This window comes from Anopheles bellator, chromosome 1, assembly GCF_943735745.2.
Source record: "Anopheles bellator chromosome 1, idAnoBellAS_SP24_06.2, whole genome shotgun sequence".
Lineage (NCBI taxonomy): Eukaryota > Metazoa > Arthropoda > Insecta > Diptera > Culicidae > Anopheles > Anopheles bellator.
The window spans coordinates 33,145,570-33,164,682 of record NC_071285.1 but is presented as its reverse complement, the minus strand read 5'-3'; the positions used below and the strand labels follow the sequence as shown (position 1 = coordinate 33,164,682).

General features: G+C 42.1%; 4 protein-coding genes across 6 annotated transcripts; 3 read left to right on the top strand and 1 right to left on the bottom strand.

The window, feature by feature from the left end:
- Positions 1-1,746: 1,746 nt before the first annotated feature.
- Positions 1,747-2,489, bottom strand: LOC131215880 (small ribosomal subunit protein uS15). The gene is made up of 2 exons (XM_058210655.1): positions 2,228-2,489; positions 1,747-2,121 (listed from the first exon to the last, which is right to left on the bottom strand). The coding sequence occupies exons 1-2, from the start codon at positions 2,435-2,437 to the stop codon at positions 1,876-1,878; spliced, it is 456 nt and encodes a 151-aa protein (XP_058066638.1). The 5' UTR covers positions 2,438-2,489; the 3' UTR covers positions 1,747-1,875.
- Positions 2,490-2,879: 390 nt separating this feature from the next.
- Positions 2,880-5,769, top strand: LOC131211051 (uncharacterized). 2 transcript variants are annotated; one of them, XM_058204405.1, is made up of 3 exons: positions 2,880-3,109; positions 3,256-3,611; positions 3,675-5,769. In XM_058204405.1, exons 2-3 carry the CDS (start codon positions 3,349-3,351, stop codon positions 5,320-5,322), a joined length of 1,911 nt encoding a protein of 636 aa, XP_058060388.1. In that variant the 5' UTR covers positions 2,880-3,109; positions 3,256-3,348; the 3' UTR covers positions 5,323-5,769. The 2 variants fall into 2 exon arrangements, with proteins under 2 accessions (XP_058060388.1, XP_058060380.1); XM_058204397.1 differs by having other exon boundaries at positions 3,184-3,611.
- Positions 5,770-6,893: 1,124 nt separating this feature from the next.
- Positions 6,894-12,372, top strand: LOC131206444 (purine nucleoside phosphorylase-like). Of its 2 annotated transcripts, none has more exons than XM_058198993.1 (3): positions 6,894-7,249; positions 11,252-11,525; positions 11,596-12,372. In XM_058198993.1, the coding sequence occupies exons 1-3, from the start codon at positions 7,209-7,211 to the stop codon at positions 12,175-12,177; spliced, it is 897 nt and encodes a 298-aa protein (XP_058054976.1). In that variant the 5' UTR covers positions 6,894-7,208; the 3' UTR covers positions 12,178-12,372. The 2 variants fall into 2 exon arrangements, with proteins under 2 accessions (XP_058054976.1, XP_058054975.1); XM_058198992.1 differs by lacking the exon at positions 6,894-7,249 and adding an exon at positions 9,371-9,990.
- Positions 12,373-15,917: 3,545 nt separating this feature from the next.
- On the top strand, positions 15,918-17,915 carry LOC131215706 (purine nucleoside phosphorylase-like). The gene is made up of 3 exons (XM_058210101.1): positions 15,918-16,151; positions 16,640-16,916; positions 16,981-17,915. The coding sequence occupies exons 1-3, from the start codon at positions 16,030-16,032 to the stop codon at positions 17,584-17,586; spliced, it is 1,005 nt and encodes a 334-aa protein (XP_058066084.1). The 5' UTR covers positions 15,918-16,029; the 3' UTR covers positions 17,587-17,915.
- Positions 17,916-19,113: the final 1,198 nt, after the last annotated feature.

Below are 19,113 nucleotides of genomic sequence, written 5' to 3'. Positions count from 1 at the left end.
TTGGACGATTTGGTGGTGATTTTTTATTATTCTTGAGCAGCTGCAAATTGAATTTTTCTTCCTATCCGGCATGAAAAACTTCTCAACCAGGCTCCTTTAGTTTTTGGCAAGTGTGACATTACACCTTTTCTGATCTTCGAGCTTCTTTGTGAATCGAGCTTTACGCAAATGGCTTAAAAATGTTTAATGGTTAATTTTTAGCTCATGGCCGATTCTCTGATTACCAACATACCGATCACATTTGATTATTTCTGTGATCTTAGCGACATTTTCGACGTTGGGTTTACCTGTGCGAGGTGCATATTTAAAATAAAAAATAATTGACCACGGTCGACGAAACCAAAATACTATAGCTACTAGCTGTAACGATTAATTGTTATTGTTTATTATTTGTTTATTGTTTTGCTTATTGTTGGGTTACCAGAGACAATTTCAGCAGCCTAACTTGAATTATCAAAGAAAAACCGTAAAATATACCGAATGTTCTCTTCGTTGTCCACGGGAATCGAAACCATGGCTGACTGCCTGACATTCGGTCCCGTGATTCGAACCCAGGCCAGCTGTGTGACAGCCACGAGCGTTACCAATAAAATAGGTAAAAGTATTAAGCTACATTATTTGATCATTTTTCAAAACCTATTGGAATTGGAATTCGATTGTTACAATAGAAAGCAGTTAAAATTACCTGGCCAATGAAATAGGTAAATTTTCGTATAGGGCAAATTTTAATGAATTTACACGGTTTACACTTTTGTTTTAATATCAAAAGTCAATATTATATTTCAAAATTAGTCAGTATCTCGTGTGTTGGTTTGAAGCACTATTCATGCATTTTCCATGCAGCGAATCGTCCAAATCCTAACAAGTTTTTTACTGGAATGTAATACCATTTCTGCTGCACTTTTATGCATCTACATATATATGCTACAATGCATCTTTGATTGAAAAATATTGTCCAGCCTACTTTTGCTACAAGGTATTCCACAAGTTTTCAATATGGTTTAAGACACTGACTTGGCCAAGGCAAAACTGACACATAATTGCCATCAAACCACGATTGCATAAGCTTCAACGTATGCTTGGGATCGTTTCCTTGTTGAAATACCCATCTCTGTGGCATGTTTTCTTCAGCGTAACGCAGCATAATGTCTTCCATGATTGATATATATTCGGGAACGTTCATGGTGCTGTGTACTCTGAAATGGGGATCTATAAAAGATCATGAAAAATATCCTCAAATCATGGACTTCACCGTACATGTTTAAATTTTTTTTTTGTAAATCTGGGATGGATTTTTTTGCTAGCAGGTCGTCGAACATTCCACTAAGAATCCGATCCGAAAAAATGTACATTGGTTTGGTTGATCCATAAAATATTATGCCAATTTAACACACGGTACTCAAAATAACTCAAATAATAATAATAAATAAGATGATACTGTGAACAAAATGGAGAAACTTCCCATTCTGCTGTTTTATAACATTCAGCAACTGAATTGAAATAATACTATGTAGATAATTTATGTTATCGATATAATAGATATCGATACATAACGATATCTACTAAACATAATTAATAGATATAATGTAATCAAACATTTAGGTAATAATCATGGCATCGAGCCAGATAATCAATATTTCCTTTCAACAGGAAGTACGCACAGTGTCAAGAACAGAGTATCACCGTTACATTAGAATGTGTCTCGAATATTTTTCGGCAATGATTAACATGCACACATGAAACAAATGGAGAAAGCCAACACCCCACGGGCGCCAGCAGTTTATGTATTACTGTATTTCAACATTCCAAAGTTGAAAATGGTTGAGCCAACCATTTGCCACGACACACTGTACTTCACTCTTGCACGGTGGGGGCTTAAGCAACCAGAGCAGAAGCGGTACTCGATTCGTACTTCCAGTTTGGCGGCAGGACAGCCTTGATCTTGTAGTAGCGGGCCAGACGGTGGATGCGGGACTCGATCAAAATTAGACGGAACTTGCTGTCAATGTCCTTGCGGTTACGCTCCAGGTGCTTGCGGATCGAAACGGCCTTTTTGATCAGGAAGTACAGATCCTCCGGAATATCGGGCTTCAGGCCGACAGCCTTCATAATACGCAACACCTGCAATAAAGAACGACAAAACAGTGTCACTGAACTAACACCACTACGATACCATCACAGGTGATGTTGAATAGTTGACTAAAAGCTAACTTAGCACCGTACGAACCTTGTTACCGTTCACGAACCGCACCTGGGCCACACCGTGCGAATCTCGCAGAATGATGCCGATCTGCGACGGTGTCATGCCCTTTTTGCCGAGCTTTTTGATCTGCTCCTTCACATCCTCGGCATTCAACTTCAGCCACGATGGAACCGAACGACGGTACGGCAGTGCGGATTGGGAAATACCCTTACCAGGAGCATGCATACGACCCATTTTTCAATATTTTTATCCGTGCCTTAAGCACCGCGTGTTAATTTACCGAGAGTTTGTACAAGAAAGATGGAGGAAGCTGTCATTTTATTTCGTGACAGCAAGGCAAAATAGCGATTCGGTGAACTGTCAAAAAATAGTTGCGATCATCACGGCTAGAGGTCGCGTGCTTTGCGAAAAGGCTTTTTCACGAAACGTCTGTTTCATTCTTTATCAAACGCTTTCTTACATCACATAAAAGTGTTTAGAAAATAACCGTAACAGTGATTTTTTTTTAATATTCCTGTTGGGATCAATGCTGAACACAGAAAAATACACACTATCCGCACAATGCGAACGAAGATTCTAATGCGATGCTCTTCACTATAAGATCCATAAGGCCCTTTCCGGGGATCTATGAGACCTTTTCAGTGAGTTTTCTCATGAAAATTTTGAACCATTTCACGCATGCCCACAAAATAAAAACAAATAAAGCAATAACAGTATAAAGCATTGTTTTTCCCCGTCAGGCATGTTGATTTGCAAAAAGTGAACCGAACGTTCGTGTTTTTGTAGATGCAGCCGAGAACGACGAGGATGGGACCGAAACGTAGGACCGAAGGCGTCTAAACCGCTGATCTGATATTCGGAAAAGCCTGCCAAACGTTCCGGTGGGCAATTGATACGTCCGAAACGGTATGTGTGACGGGGTCAAGTGTTTGGCTTACTTATCCTTATCTTACACGCGTTTATTTCGCACGGGTCTTTAGTTCTTTTCGCACTTTCCAACTAGTATGCCCAATAGTGACCTGTCCGGTGGTATCTACTCCCCTATTCCACAGACGGCAGTATCAGATTCGGAGAGCGAAGAAGAATTGTTACGAGTTCAACAAGCAGCGAACAAGGTTACGACTCTGTGTGAGACGGCGACGATTATGTTAAACGGTATCGGTATGAAGGGTGAAAGGGAAAACGGAGCTGGTTGTTATCCGCCTAGCCCAAGCGACGTCGAGGAAGCAAGCGGTGTTTTCCATGCCGATAATGTGGCCATTCTTAACGAGGCTGGGTCTATTCCCGACCACACAATGTCCACTCCGCGAAAGTGTTGCTTTATTGCATCGTTAGCGGTCTGCTGCCTGGCTCTGGTCACCTTTCTCTGGATCATTCCGTGTTCGGATAATCTGTCATGCCCTGCAAGGTAAGTTGAGGGAAGGAGCAGTAGTTCTGTTGAACTAATTACATTTCGTTCTTATCACACTAGGTCAGAGCGCGTGAAGACTCAAAATTGGATAAGAAATTATGAAAAAATTGAATTGAAAGGTGTTATCAATGTGGTGGAGGGTGTTGTACACGGAAAGAGTAAGAATCTCGTCTTTATGTACCGTGGTGATAAGTTGTACCCTGATTTTGAAGATTCTTACCACCGGCGGAACGGGATCATTTCATTGATTGGCAGCTCTGGCAAGGTAGCATGGTACGACCAAATGGTCCACGAACCGAAGAGCATCGACTGTTCGCTCCTCGATGCAGACCGGAGTGGTGCTCCAGATTGTCTGGTATTGGATGAGTACGGCCAACTCGAGTGCATTGACCCACTGTCCGGTGAGTGGTTGTGGCGTGCGGAAGGCTACAACAAACGGAGTCCCGGTGTCGGACGACAAGCCGATATGCTCGATTTTCCTCTACTCATACCGGATGTGGATGGTGACGGTGTAAACGAATTGTTGTTTGTGACCAGCTCTAGCGAAACACGCCACAATCGGCTAGTGATGATATCCGGCCGGAAGGGTGTCACAATCGGAGATTCTTACGCCGTCAAGGAGTGTCTGTATGTTCACAAGTTGACGCTCGACGGGGAGTTAAACGTAAAGTTTAATTGTGTGCGCGATAAAAGTGAACAGCAGAAGGCAAAGTCGTTGCCAGAGCTGTATAAATTGATCCACCGGAAGGCACTCGACATGCGAATCGTGCGACGTATGCCAAACGGATTGCCGCAACACAAGTTCTTCGGACAGCGACGAAACACTGAAAAGCAGCGCACCATCACGAACGTCGGTGGGAAACAGTTGGTGGTGGAGAACCGAGGTCGTTGCCCGGAAAACTGTTCCACTTCAGTTCTACTGACCGAAGAGTCCACCGGAGAGGTCCTGTGGAACGTATCTGGTCGTGAACGTTTATATGGTATGCAGCCTGTTAGACTGACTTTCGGCAATTTCGGAGCCGATAACCAATCCACCGTGTTTGGATTCGTGTTAAAATTCTGGGAATGGAGTCAGCGTGATCTAGACAATCGTAGCTCACGCTTCCGACGAACCGTACTTGGAATGGCTCCCAGTTTGAACCGTTTCGGATATCAGCTCGTCCACCAGCAACCCTGGATAGGGCCGCCGGGGCTCGATGCTATCTCCAAAACCTCCGCTCGAGGTCAAAACCAATCTTCTTCGTCACAGTCGTCACACTCTACGATGGGGAATCAACCGAGTGGTGCGTTCCGCAATCGAATGCGGTTTTTGAAGGAAACGGTCAAACTGATTGTTTTTAACTCGACTGACATCAAGATCGAGAACACAAGCCAAAGCAACGTAATACAGTTTTGCCGCGAACCGATCAACAGTGGCGATGCAAACGCCGAGATGCTTTGTCAGCCAGATCTTAACTACCAAGAAAACTCTCTTTTGATTGCCGATCTCGATGGCGATGGATCGCAGGAGTTGGTGTCATACTATTCCACCTTCGTTAAAACGGCGACCAGCGAGTCGGACGGGATGGGTATCGGGATTGGAGCTGGACCCGGTGTCACGATGAAGCTCAAAACATTCGTACAGTTACTTCGCCTTGAATCAGAGTTGCCAAAACTGTATGCGACCATGACACAAGAGAGCCCTTCCGGTAGCGCTAAGCATCGATAAAACCGAAATACAAAAAGCGAAAACGAAAAGGGAAAAATCCCTTCGGATCGTGTGATTGTGTGATCTCATACCAGCTTTTATAGTGATGTTGTTCGTTCTCGTTACGTTTTTTCCTTGTACCGCACGATGTACTTGTTTTCCAGAAGTCCAGTTTTCCAGAGTTTTCCATCCGTTCGTTTAGTTCCAATGTTTAGTAACTACTCGAATAAACAGATAATTAAAAGAAAACAAAAAACCCGTCTCGGTTCTTGTCTTAGTTCTAGTAATTCACGTGATAAATCACCAATCCAGAAGATGTTTTTCTTTATAAATTTACTTATTGAATTATTTAGTTCCAATTGAGAGGATTGGTCGTAAACGGCAGCAGCATTGCGAGTTCATTGACAGATTCGTTGGTGTTTGCTTTGGTAATCGAGACAATTACTTCGAGTTTATTAGCCAAGCCAGTAAAACTGATAACAAACAAGCAATGATATGTTTATGAAAATATTGCGTCTTACGGTTCAAATACACCAATCAAACAACACACTCACTTTAGGGCAGGACTTGGAAAGTGTTCAGACGTGTATAAGATATAAACTATAATTGTGTTGTTAATTTCATTTTATTTTGTTTTTAAATAAATGATACGATTATTATGAATTTCGGGCGTCAGATTCTGATGAATTCACACTACGAAACTTTATGCCGTAGGCTTTAATGACAACATCATGTTTCTTCGCTGGTTCAGTAGATAAGAGTATTAGGTAAGAGTAAGAGTATGTAAGTAGTTGAATTAGTCATGCATCCTTAAACCTCCACCTCTCGAAAAATCAGTGCAAATTTTAACAGTGAAAATTAGTGCAGTCGGCTCCTCGAGAAATATCGTTGCCTTTGCGCTGCTGGAGGCATTATCGCTAGTACCAAATATAACTCACAAAACGACACGTAGATCTGTGATCTACATTGGCCGCGTAATTGACTGTCCAACGGGTAGTTTGCAGTACTTACAGTACAATAGCATTACCATTACCTCATTGGAGTGCTCACAAGTAGAGGACTGCGCAATCGTAGACGCGAACGAGGGAGAGTTTGAGTTGGGTACGTTTCTGATTTGGTTTCAACAAACAGAGCAGCCGCAATTAGGTATCGCCCGGAGGCAAGAATTGACATTGCTAGTCGGCAATATACTTTAGCTTCAATGAGCCATCCAAGCATCTCCCTAATGTCTGTATATGTCTGCGATTTTAGTGCGTAATTAAGTAATTTTTTCTCCGTGCAAAAAAAAGCTTATCCCGTACGAAGTTATCAGTGGCGACGGAAGAGGCCGTTATGCCTGCTTCTTTCAAGGGGTGTGGCTAAGGGATTTACCTTATCAGTGACGTCACTGACTACGGTAGGGGCAAATATTCCACGCGGAGTCCTTTTTAATTCTTCGTCATCATGACTTATCGATGGCAACCATACAGATTCGCACTGATGTTGCTCTGACAACATCGTTGTAGCGACCGGCGCTCGCCATTGGTTACTACGCTCACATGAGGTTGTGTTGCACTACTCTTCGTGCTGCTAGTGGAAGCAATCGATGTTAGCAACAGGAACAACTAAAGTCAAAACAACGGGCTTCTTATAAATAGCTGACCGATCGAAAATTACTGTCAATAAGGTATCAATCATTAACGCGATCGGGTTTGATTACACGATCATTAATATTCGGATAGTGCCTTTTGAAAGGAAAAAAAACTTTGAGAAACTTTGCAATTAATAGTTCTGCTCCGTGGCTTGTGACTGTGACTGTTAAAAGTAATCAACCTGTTACAAAAACAGTTTTTGACACATTTTAGAGCAATCAAAACAACTTTATTTGATATTCTTTAAACGAAACGCGACTGCCGGGAGCCACAACAATGACCGCCTACATCGATAGCAAACAAGGAGCCAGCAGGATGTAAGTAAAAAATCTTGATAAGTGTCGCAATACATTTGATCTTTTGGAGGGCAATAAATGTTCGTCAACTTAGTTCTATTCAGCGATTTCTTCTACAATACCTAAAGTGGTTAAAACCCGTGAGATAAATTAAGTCTGTCAAGTTTGTGTGTGTGGCCAAATCAATTACGGCCTCCCTTGCAATCGATTACTAGCAATCATGGTCTTTCACTGCAATGGTTTTCAATGTCTATTTGTGCCATTCGCGTGCCTCTGTTTCAACCTACCAACTAATGTTAAACACCATGCACAATGGACTGCAGCTGCAACTGCAACTGCAGAACGCGTTATTGGAGGTAAGCAAAGTAAGTAAATGGCTGACTGTTACCAATCAACAACATGGAAAAGAGTGTACAGGAGTCTAGGCATTCAGCGCCAATTATAGTCATTTGCTGGCTGGCTGATATTCGTCTGACATGTTACGTCCTCCTGGTAGTATGCTAGGCTCAGCAACATAAAAGCGTCTACTCGGTAAATTTGGAGAACGAAACTTTAGTCATGTTAATCATGTTTGGAGGCTGTAGCCATTAGGTTAGGGGGTGAAATGGTAGAATTAATTGATATACTAAAAGAATCGGATGAAAATGTCTGTAAACATATGAAATCGCTCGACTTGAAGTGTTGGGTTTCCTCTGGAAGCTGCATTGAGTTTAAACCTATTTACATTCGGATTTCTATGACAAAGGCAAAGAAATCGGAAAAACAAGTTGCATCAGCCAGTTGCTGCTTATGGAATAGCCTATCAGCAACGGTACATCAACGGTACATCGACATGCACACCCCCCGGGAGGGGTTATGTTTTCAAATCCGATCGACCTTCTAATCATTGTACGATCGTGGTGATCAATGTCGCATTGGCCATCTTCGTCGGTAGGTGGTTTCCTGTGGCATGTCGGCGAAATTTTTTCCCCCGTTAATAATAACCCTGATAAGGATCAGGTTGGGTAAAAATAGGAGATTTTCTATTATGGGTAAATGGAATCGACAGCTTCACACGTAATTCAATTCACACAATTCAGCAACAGTGTGATACTGGGAGGGCTACATGAGGCGTGAAAACTAGCGTAAAATAAATTTGTAATGCCAAACCGTTTACGCTTCGTGTAGCAGCAAAAATATAATTTTATATATTTATAAAAAATAATATAATATAAAAAATAATATAAAAAGCATAAAAAATGTCAAACGTGTTTACGTTCGTGTTGTTGGTCCGAGAAAATAGAAATAGAAGAGAAATTAATTGATTTCTGAATATTTGTTTCTGTTTTTTCCGATTTTCTTGCTATACCAGCAATAAGAACTTAAATTATCCTCTGTTTGTAAGCAAAGCGTATGAAAACAAAAATTACGCTCGGGTTTACGCCTCGCCCGACCCGTAAACGTTTTGACAACGCAGCAGTTTAGCATTAATCTGTAATGTCAAAAACATTTCGTTACGCCTCATGTAGCCCCTCAGATAGAGTTCAGTTTTGTATTTTAAATTACTTATTTATTTTAAATTTTATATTGGCCAGCAGGCCCACCGATGTCCGCTACTATACGTTGAAGGCACTACCAGTCACTGGTTATAAACCGACTTTGCCATGCGTCCAGCTACTAGAAGGAAGCAAAGAAATCTTGTCGTTACTTATGATAAAAAGATCACTTCAATGGGAGGCAATAACCTTTTCAACCGACATTGGCAACCACTTTGCCTCCTAACGGACCGTAAAGGAGAATGAAAAAATAAAGATGAATGAAACGGACCAACAACAAGACCGATGAGGTGAATGATTTTTAGCTATCCAACCTACAAAGAATCGTGTGACAATTGTTTTCTTGTTTTGCTTCCGCAAAATGATGTCCAGCCAACGGCGAGTAGCAAAAACAACTGGGCACAGCATCATAATCAATTTAATTACACTCGCACCCATAAGCTTCGGTGTGGTGCATTTCCTTATTCTCTCTCGCGTGCTGTCCTTTCCGGATTCGCCAAAGGAGCGACAGTCGCCGAAGACTGTGGCTTAATCACCACTCGGTTGCCGAGCTTTCCGTCGTTCAAAAGCCACGAGGGCCTAGACCAGTTCAGTTCAGTTGCGATCGAGACACGTTAATGAACGGTGCAGATTTTCTTTTTCCGCGGAAACCACGTTCAATCGCGTCTTCGAAAAACAAAAATAGGATCAGAGAAATCTCGTCCATTGGTGTTCAAGTGCAACGTTAAAAAGTAATAAATTCAACAAATAATTACTGATGAAGTTGGTTGCTATTTAAAAGCAACCATAATTCACCGCAGTCCGAAAAGTTTCGGAATAATGATTTTGTGCTCTTTGTAGTGTTGATAGTGGTTATTTGTGAAATGATGCATTTTGTTTGATACGAGCCTCTGATAACCGATGATGATTGAGTAATCATTTTCTAACAAGAGAGAACATTTTCAAAGTCAAAAAACGGAGGACATTCAGCTTTCTTGTGAACCAGTGGAAATATTCTATCGCCCAATATATCACCTAAGGTTGGGAACTGTCGAAAACTAAAACAGTAACAATGAGCAAATTCAGCCATGTTCAAAATGATGCAGTATCCAGAGGAGGGCACCTGCATACTAACGGTCGTCATCAAAACGGCGTTACGGTTGGTGCCCGTAACGGAGATACACCGGACAGTTACCTGTACGGCGGCGTTGCCACTCCGTTCAACATGCCACGAACCGAGCACGTAGGGTAAGTGCCTCTCAGGGTAACAAACTGGGTCTACACACGTTAACCGACGTATTTGTAGAAAAACTGATAATGATTGGCACCAGACACGGTGTATCTGCCCTGGAAAAATACAGTTGAATGCCGACGAAGATGGTGTACCCGAAACCCGGTACGATACTGCATTTCCAAGTCTACTTTTCGAAGCTGGGATGTGTGGGAAAAAAAGTATCTAGAATAAATTGTTGCGTGGAATGTTGACAACTGTAAACATATATACAATAATATACATAAATGTACACAATAATATACATAAATTTCAACATCGTTTTCCATTCAAACACACACGCAACGGACTTAATGATCCCTACCCAATGACGATCGAATAATCGTGATCTCTTTCTCACGATTTTTGATTCCATGTCGTTGGTTTTCTAACCTATACGAAAGCATTTTGCGTTGAATACAATAAAAAATAAAAACAATTTTCACCAAAACAACCCACCACATTGGCTTATCTCCATGGAATAATGTACGCAGTTGCCGTCGGTCCTCCTAATGTAAGGCTTCTCCAAAGTTTATTTGGAATATTTGATGTCTCTGCCGTCGTTCTAGCGTTTTTGAATTGCTCACTAGCTGCGGTCGGTGGAAATTATCAGCAGTTTGTCACGTCATCCATCACCAAAGTTCTAGAATATGGCGCAGTCAGCTCCGATCGCCAAATCCTAACAAATGGCAATCTTGAAACAGCCACGGTGGCTCCTGTGGCTTTCCAAACTTTCAGTCGGCACTGTGTTCTGGGCTTAAATGTTTCCAAATGACTTCGGTCTCTTCCGACCTGCGTGCATCGCCAATCGGCTCCAGTGGGTTTGTCCTGCTCTGTTGTTTCCGTTAGTCACCGTGCTCCCAGATCGCTGTTTCATTAATCGGTCGGTTTCAGATGGCGCTGAGGTCATCGCGGAGTGGCGCCCTGGCGTGTAACAGGCATTAAAATCTTCCAGCTGTTCCCTAGCGCAAGTGCTGATAATGATGACACCTTAAGCGTTTTCGTTTGCTGCCGGGTGCTCGCTGTTCATCTTGATGCTCAGTAACGCTTGAGAACCTACACTATCATAGAACGAGTTTTCTTTCGAGCTTTCTTGCATTAAACTATCGATGCTCAAACATTGTCATCATTGTCGCGAAATCATTCTATTGTCGGTGATGAGGCGATACGTTTTCAAATGTAGAAGAGGGGCATTTGTCTTCTACCAAATCTCACTCTTTTATCTGTTTTCCCCCGCAGGTACACATTCGATATACTAAAAGAGATCGCCAACTACTTGTTGGCGCGCACGGATCTACGTCCGAAGGTGGGCATCATCTGCGGTTCGGGACTGGGGTCACTCGCTGATCAATTGACGGACGGAGATAGCTTCGACTACGAGACGATTCCGCATTTCCCAGTTTCGACAGTTGCTGGTCATGTTGGACGGCTCGTATTCGGCTATTTGGGCGGAGTGCCGGTGGTGTGCATGCAAGGACGTTTCCACAACTACGAAGGGTACCCACTAGCAAAGGTACAATAAGAATGTGGAGAATATGCTAGACAGATTACGAATGTAACTCATCCTTCCCTTGCTTTTCCAGTGCTCGATGCCGGTGCGAGTAATGCACCTGATCGGTTGTACCCATCTAATCGCGACCAACGCAGCGGGCGGTGCCAATCCCGCTTATCGCGTTGGTGACATTATGTTGATGCGTGATCACATCAACTTTATGGGTTTCGCCGGTAACAACCCACTACAGGGACCTAATGACGAACGGTTTGGTCCACGTTTCTTCGGCATGGGTAAGGCGTATGAACCGCGGCTGATCCAGAAAGCAAAAGAAATTGGCCGACAGATAGGTATCGAGAATGAGTTACGTGAGGGTGTCTACACGTGTCTCGGGGGCCCAAATTTTGAAACCGTTGCCGAAGTGAATATGCTGCGAATGCTCGGTGTGGATGCGATCGGTATGTCAACGGTGCACGAAATTATTACAGCACGCCACTGCGGCATGACGTGCTTCGCCTTCAGTCTGATTACTAACATGTGCACGATGAGCTACGACGAAGACGAGGAACACTGTCACGATAGTATCGTTGGCGTTGGCAAGAACCGCGAAAAGACGCTCGGGGAGTTTGTAGGCCGAATGGTGAAGCACATTCACTATGAGATGAAGAAATAAAGGCGACATGGAGAAAAATGTTTTGTCCAGCACAAAACAAACCAGCAAGAAAAACTTTAGTTCTAGCATTTAGAGTCGCTGGTTGGTCGGTAGGCTATGGTAATGAAGGTGGCGAGTAGGTAGAGTGTAATAATTATGGATTTGTTTGATACGCTGTGTAATTTAATTGTAATAAAAATATCTCAATCGTTGTTACTTAAGTTTTGGTTTTCTCCATTAGTAATCTTTTAAAACCCTGCTATGGCAACAGCACCGTTAACCAATGAAACATTTGAAAAGTGGCTCACTTCTCGTTCGTTCGTAGATCATCAATCAGCGCTGAACCGAGCATGGGTTTCTATGCGAAAAACGTCACTTCGAACCATCATCTTCAGTGCAATCCTTTAAGTTGATACTTCATACACCTCTGTCCCCTCTGATACTAATAAATAAAAAAATAAAAAAACTTCTATGTTGCATTATTACTGATACCGCGAGTTAAGTTGTAGCGTCTTGTTACTGCTTCTCTAACTGATTCTGTCACAAAACAGTTGGCACTAGAGCAGGTTCAGCTCACACAGTCAATTGTTGCCGCTAAACGAACTCAATTCAATTGAAACGTACGGACCACGGTGAATGCGTTTCGCGCAATGCGAGAAGATCCAGAACTGAATCGAATCGAATCGTGAGGATTTTAGTTATATTTTCCCAAAATAGATAACTTATCTATGATTAATCAGAATTTTTACCCTACTGCGTTAAGTAGATTCCGAGAATTCATCCGTCACAGACGAGAGAGTGATAAAAAGTATTCTTTAAAACCAACTTTCATCAGCCTTTTTAACGCAATCATTAGCACAGTTCTGCAAACATAATGTACCTTATTGTACATCATTAGAAAGGTAATGCCTCCTTCTTTGATATGTAAAAAACAAATGTTCACGTTTGGCAATGGTGGTACATTTTTATCGGGAATTAGTACAGACGAAACGAAACTACCAAAAATATACAGCTTTCAACATTGATAATGCAGCAAAAACTATTACGCTAGTTGTACTACTAGTTGTACTATAGTTGCTTCGACTAAGACATAGGCATTTCAATAAAAAGTGAGGTATATTTGAACTATTTCCAGTAAGTTTTGCATCCATCCCGAATCGCCGGGTTTAAGATATTATTGCTATATTACATTTACTACATTATTATTACTATTACTAGTTCTGTTTCCGTATCGCATCGGCTCATCTGTTGTTACGTGTGTAGATGTTATCCGTGACTTAGGTGTACACTGCACGCGAAGCAGAAGCTTAACTTGCACTTCGAGGATATAATCAAGCGTGCGTACAGAATGTTAGGGTTTGTTATTCGTATGAGTTCAGAGTTCCGTGACGTTATTTGTCTTGTATTGTTCTCTTGTTCGTCCGATCCTCGAGTACGCTTGTGTTGTATGGCATCAACACTAGCAATGTTGGATTGATCGAATTGAGAATATACAACGCAAGTTCACCAGCATAGCCGTTCTTAGACTTGGTTGGCAGCATGCAGCTGATCGACTACCTAGCTTTCTTTATGTGGTACTTATTATTACAATTACTCTGCGCTTCTTAGTGTCGCGATGTTTTTGCCTTCATGTCTTCATGGTAAATGTTTCGTCCTCGTTACTGTCGTCCGGATGTCCCATTCGAGAAGCAAAAATACTCTGGCAATCGATGATGGTTTTTAATCTGGCGAAATGGATGAGTTTGATGGTGGTCTCAGAAGCAGTTTACACTCAGCTCGTTGAATTTGCGTTGTTCGGCCAGCTTCCCACTGCGCAGTTTCGTACCGCCAGCGTTGACGTATTCGATAAGACTAGAAAATACCGATTCACGATGTTTTCCTTCAACTTCGATTTTTCGTGCACAGGCGGACGTTGGTTTCGATTTCCCTCCATTGAAAGAGTCATTTCCGCGTTGAATTGCCGGTCTGGTGTCTACAAAAGGGTAAATGTTGGAAAGATAAGACAACCTTGCGGTCACTAATCATACCCGTGAAACATTTTGCGTAGCATTCTATGATTACCAATCTTTCCCTGGCAGTTGCTGCGCCAATTGTCCTCATTCAATTCCAAGTCGTCCAGCACTCGCCCAAACTGCCCATTCCACAAAATACGTAACCTTGCATATGAAATTCATTTCTTTGCATCTTACTTACCTTGATAATGTTTGAAACAACTCGCCGTGTCATGTCGCCGTGCACAAAATACTCGTTCCCGAACCAAATAAACCAGCGAGGATCAAGGCATACCGTCCTCAGTCCCAGGTAGTGCTTGTTCTGATGTTTATCGGTATCTGGCGGCAGCAGGGTTAATACAGGTACGGCGTTGTAAACAAAAGTAAAATTATTAACACGTTTTGCGCATAAACGGATCCGGATCCGGAAAACGGATCCTCGCAACCTACACTAACCCGTCGCCGCACCCTAATGCAAATAATCCCCCTATTATGAAACTCGAATCGAGAACTCGATCGTTCAAGTGAACACAGTAAGAGAGAAAGCAGAATACAACAAGAGAGAAGGCAGAAAGAGAAAGCTACAACAAAATGAACTCAAATGACCGTTCGAGTTTCGAGTTCGAGTTTCATAATAGGGGGGAATGTGTTAAGCTGGAGCCACACGTTATGCTTCGTTACGCGTTACGTTGACGTTACACGTTACGTTTACGCTTCGTGTGGCAGCAAAAATATAAAAACGAAATGTCAAACGTGTTTAAGTTCGTGTTGTTGGTCCAAGAAAATAGAAATAGAAGAGAAATTAATTGATTTCTGAATATTTTTTTCTGTTTTTTCTGATTTAAAAATAATTAAATATAATTACGCTCGGGTTTACGCCTCGGCCGACCCGTAAACGTTTTGACAGAGGCGCAGCAGTTTGGCATTAATCGGTAATGTCAAAAACATTACGTTACGCATCCTCGTAGATACACTTTTTTATTCGGTTCGGTATTCACTTTTTTAACGGCTTAATATTTTTCGATGCTTGAACTTTTATTTGAAATGGTGCATTCAAGACATGTTTGATGAAGAACAATGTTGGTCAATTATTCGTCACAGCTGGCTTAGCAGTAGCCCATTCAATGCCCTATTTTTGAGTACAATTTCGATTGTCTCTGGCCCTATCTCGGCAATAGCAATTCGAATTTGGGTCTTGAGGTGGTCAATGGTTGCCGGTTTGTTCGCGTAACTACTATAACTATCAACAAAACTATTACGTAACTATTAACATAATCACCGAGGTGGAAATGAGCTTCAATGGAATGAGATTTTCAAATATCGCACCGCTTTGGAAATAAGTTTTTCATATTTTTCAATTTTCTGCAATCAAAATTGTATTTTATGTATTTTAAATGTCTTGAATGAAACTTTAAAATAAAGGTTGTACCATCGAAAAATATTAAGCCGTTTGTTTTCTATAACTAAATAAAACGTTGTATCACCCTTGTACCAGACCGGTCAAAATGACTGTGGTAATAAATCCAGTGTTAAAACACAAGCAAAGAAAGAACATCGTTTAAAACGACGGTAGATTCTTCCTAAAATAAAATATGTCCACCTATCCTATACCAATTCCCCACAGTGGGATGGAAGCAAGAGACAAATCCGGTTTCGATGCACGATCGAGTCTTCGTTAAATGTCGTTATCACACGGAATGGAGCAACGAATGCTTCGGCCATGGCGCAAGTCCATCGCACGATCAGTCTCATCTGGGCAGTCTCCTCGAATGGAGCCAGTCGTTCCACTGTTTTCCAACAGCGAATAAAGTTTTATTAAAATTCGTAATCATTGCGCTAGTTAACCGACTAAACAATACTGGTGCACGCAAACAGTAGGATCATGAACACGGAAGTGGAAAATAAGAACGGCAGTGCCAATGGGGTGTCGAATGAATCACCGAACAGATCGCTGGAAAAGCGACACAATGGGAGGCTGTACAACGCAGTGAAGGATAATGCAAGGTACTATGGAAAGCGTTGAAGCGACCCTAAACCAGAGTTCAACTTCTTCACCATCTTCTGGAATGCAGAGCGTGCTGTGATTGATGCAACCTCCCATAACGGGTATTTTTTAAAGTTGCTGTACGAACTTGCTAGATAAGTGCGTTAGGGCAAGATCAGTCCACTTTCCACACACAGCCCACAGGAGACTTTTTCTTTCTAACAACATTTATACACTTTGTATTGAGCTCGAGTTTTTACTAAAATTTGAAGTGTCCGACAAGTGCTGCTTCAGAAAAAAAAATGCATCTCTTGAAATGCTAATATGGAAAGGTTAATTTGTGCTGCACAGCACACGCAAACCTGTGTCAAGAACACGATTCCCTTGGCTCGAAGACAATTCGTGCCGTGTCAACTGAAACGTGCCTTGTAAAGCATCAAGAGTTGTCCTAATTATCTCACTGCAACAACCAAGTACTAACGTAAAGTGTTTCCACCTCCGACCTTAGTTACGGTAGTTACGAGATGGTGCAGGAAATCGCCACTTATCTGCTGGGCCGCACGACCATCCGTCCCCAGTGTGGAATCATTTGTGGTACTGGATTGAGCTATTTGGCCGACCAGCTGACTGAGGTGGACAGATTTGACTACGAGACCATTCCACACTTCCCAGTGTCGACAGTTGCCGGTCATGTTGGGCGGCTTGTGTTCGGCTATTTGGCCGGTGTTCCGGTGCTTTGCATGCAAGGCCGTTTCCACTACTACGAGGGTTATTCTTTAGCGAAGGTTGGTTCAGCAATTCCATACGGAAAAGTCAGTAGTACAGCAGTAATTGGGCTTCTTTTTGTAGTGTTCGATGCCGGTGCGTGTGATGCGGCTCGTCGGCTGCACGCATCTGATTGCAACAAATGCGGCCGGAGGGATCAACTCAAGCTTTCGCATTGGTGATGTTATGCTAATCCGTGACCACATTAATCTGATGGGTTTTGCCGGTAACTCTCCGCTGCTTGGGCCAAACGATGAGCGGTTTGGGCCGCGTTTTCTCGGTATGGCGAAGGCGTACGACCCACAGTTGCTGCAGGTGGCCCGGGATCTAGTTCGGTTGGATTTGCACGGATTGCAGGGAATTCTACGCGAAGGCGTGTATTGCTGCGTCGGGGGACCAAACTTTGAAACCGTCGCTGAGGGACAACTGCTGAAGCTGTTCGGCGTAGATGCGATCGGTATGTCAACGGTGCACGAAATTATAACAGCGCGCCACTGCGGCATGACGTGCTTCGCCTTCAGCCTGATTACCAACATGTGCACGATGAGCTACGACGAAGACGAGGAACACTGTCACGAGACCATCGTCGGAGTTGGTCGGCAACTAGAAAGCCGCGTCGGAGAACTGGTTCAACGCGTAGTGTCCTTCATTGGCACGGAAACAAACGATCGGGAAAAGAGAGCGAAATAAAGGCCTAGAAAATATGGTGGACGCTATCAATAGATCCTTTTAACTACATTCGTTTTGCTGTATATTTCTTTTGCTTATTTCTTTAATGTTTAATAAGTTTTATCATATTTTGAATACTTAGTCCTTAATCAACTTAATCACCGGGCTCTTTTAAAGTGAATTATTCGTTTTATCATGTTCCATACATTTGTTTACGTTGACGTTTAAAGACTTTTGTTCTGCTTTCCTCTTAGCTACATTAATGGAGTGATTCCATTCTTCCGTCACGTTGCCTGCAGTGATGCAGTTCCTTTGATGTTTTTGAATTCATGTTTGTTTAATTCTTTTCCATTCGTTGGCTGGCGCCACACCTCATTAGTGAAAATGTTCACATTAGTTTAATGATTTTTGTTTTGTTTTTGGATTACCTTTTTGTTTGGTGTCGAATCGTAAGTTTCTCTGTATAGTTGAATAAGTAGTTGCGTACTGTTTGCTTCGTTTTGCTATTTAGTTAACAATATTCCACTTATTTAATGGTTTTCCTTTTCGTTTTATGTCGGGTTATCCTTTCATACGTTTCGTAGATCCTCAAAGGTGTTAAATGTTGCTGCCTCATCATCCTCGTTTATCGGCTCTAAATACCGGAGTACATCGAAGGTTTCGTTCATTTCATATCAAACGTTTATTAATGTAGTTGTCGATTGAATTTGCTTGTTTCTACCTCTTGCACTTTTGCTTCAGCATATTCACTAAACATAAACGAATTAAAAATAGTTTTTGCATTTTGATACAAAATCTTTCGTGCTATATACACACACGTGTAGTATGGTGTGTGCACAGCAATTCTAATTAGAGTTTGTAATGTTTATTTCAACATATTTCGTTTTCTTTTCACGGGAGGGATTGACGGTCAAAGGGTTTGTTCCTGTTACATTTCAACTTATTTTAGATGAGCAATGTTTGTATAGATATTGGTTCTTGTTCTTGTGGGCAATGTATCATTGCATGATCGAGTCGCGTAGTGCACAGAAAACTGTCACAGCAATATTTTTTCTCACCATGCCCCATAACTATGGAGATGTCTGTGCGAATTGGGATTAAAAGGTAAAATTTGATCCAAAGTTCAATACAAAAACATGGACAACTTGGTGCTTCGGTTATACTTCAGCCGCCATTGGTTATAATTTAAGTCGTCCCGGTTCTCCTGGCTAGTTTAGTATCCCTGTCTTGGCGATGAAGCTTACGTCACTTCACCACTCGTGAGAAGAGTATTTCTGTGTACTTTCCTTTTGGCGATGTAGGTCTTTATAATGCTAGAGTTTAAAACAATTAATCTGTAAGTGTAAATAAACTGAATCATTGGTTGAGTTAATCTTTGAACTGAATTGTTGACTGAAATGCTGCTCGTCACGATCAGATGGCACAATGATTGTGTTCAGATAGATTGACATCATAAATACATCACTAGCAGATGCATAGCTGCATCAAAGCTCCTGCGTTCGGCTAACGTTCTAGGTTAAGAGTTTATAATGCGGGCCTTTTCATTGC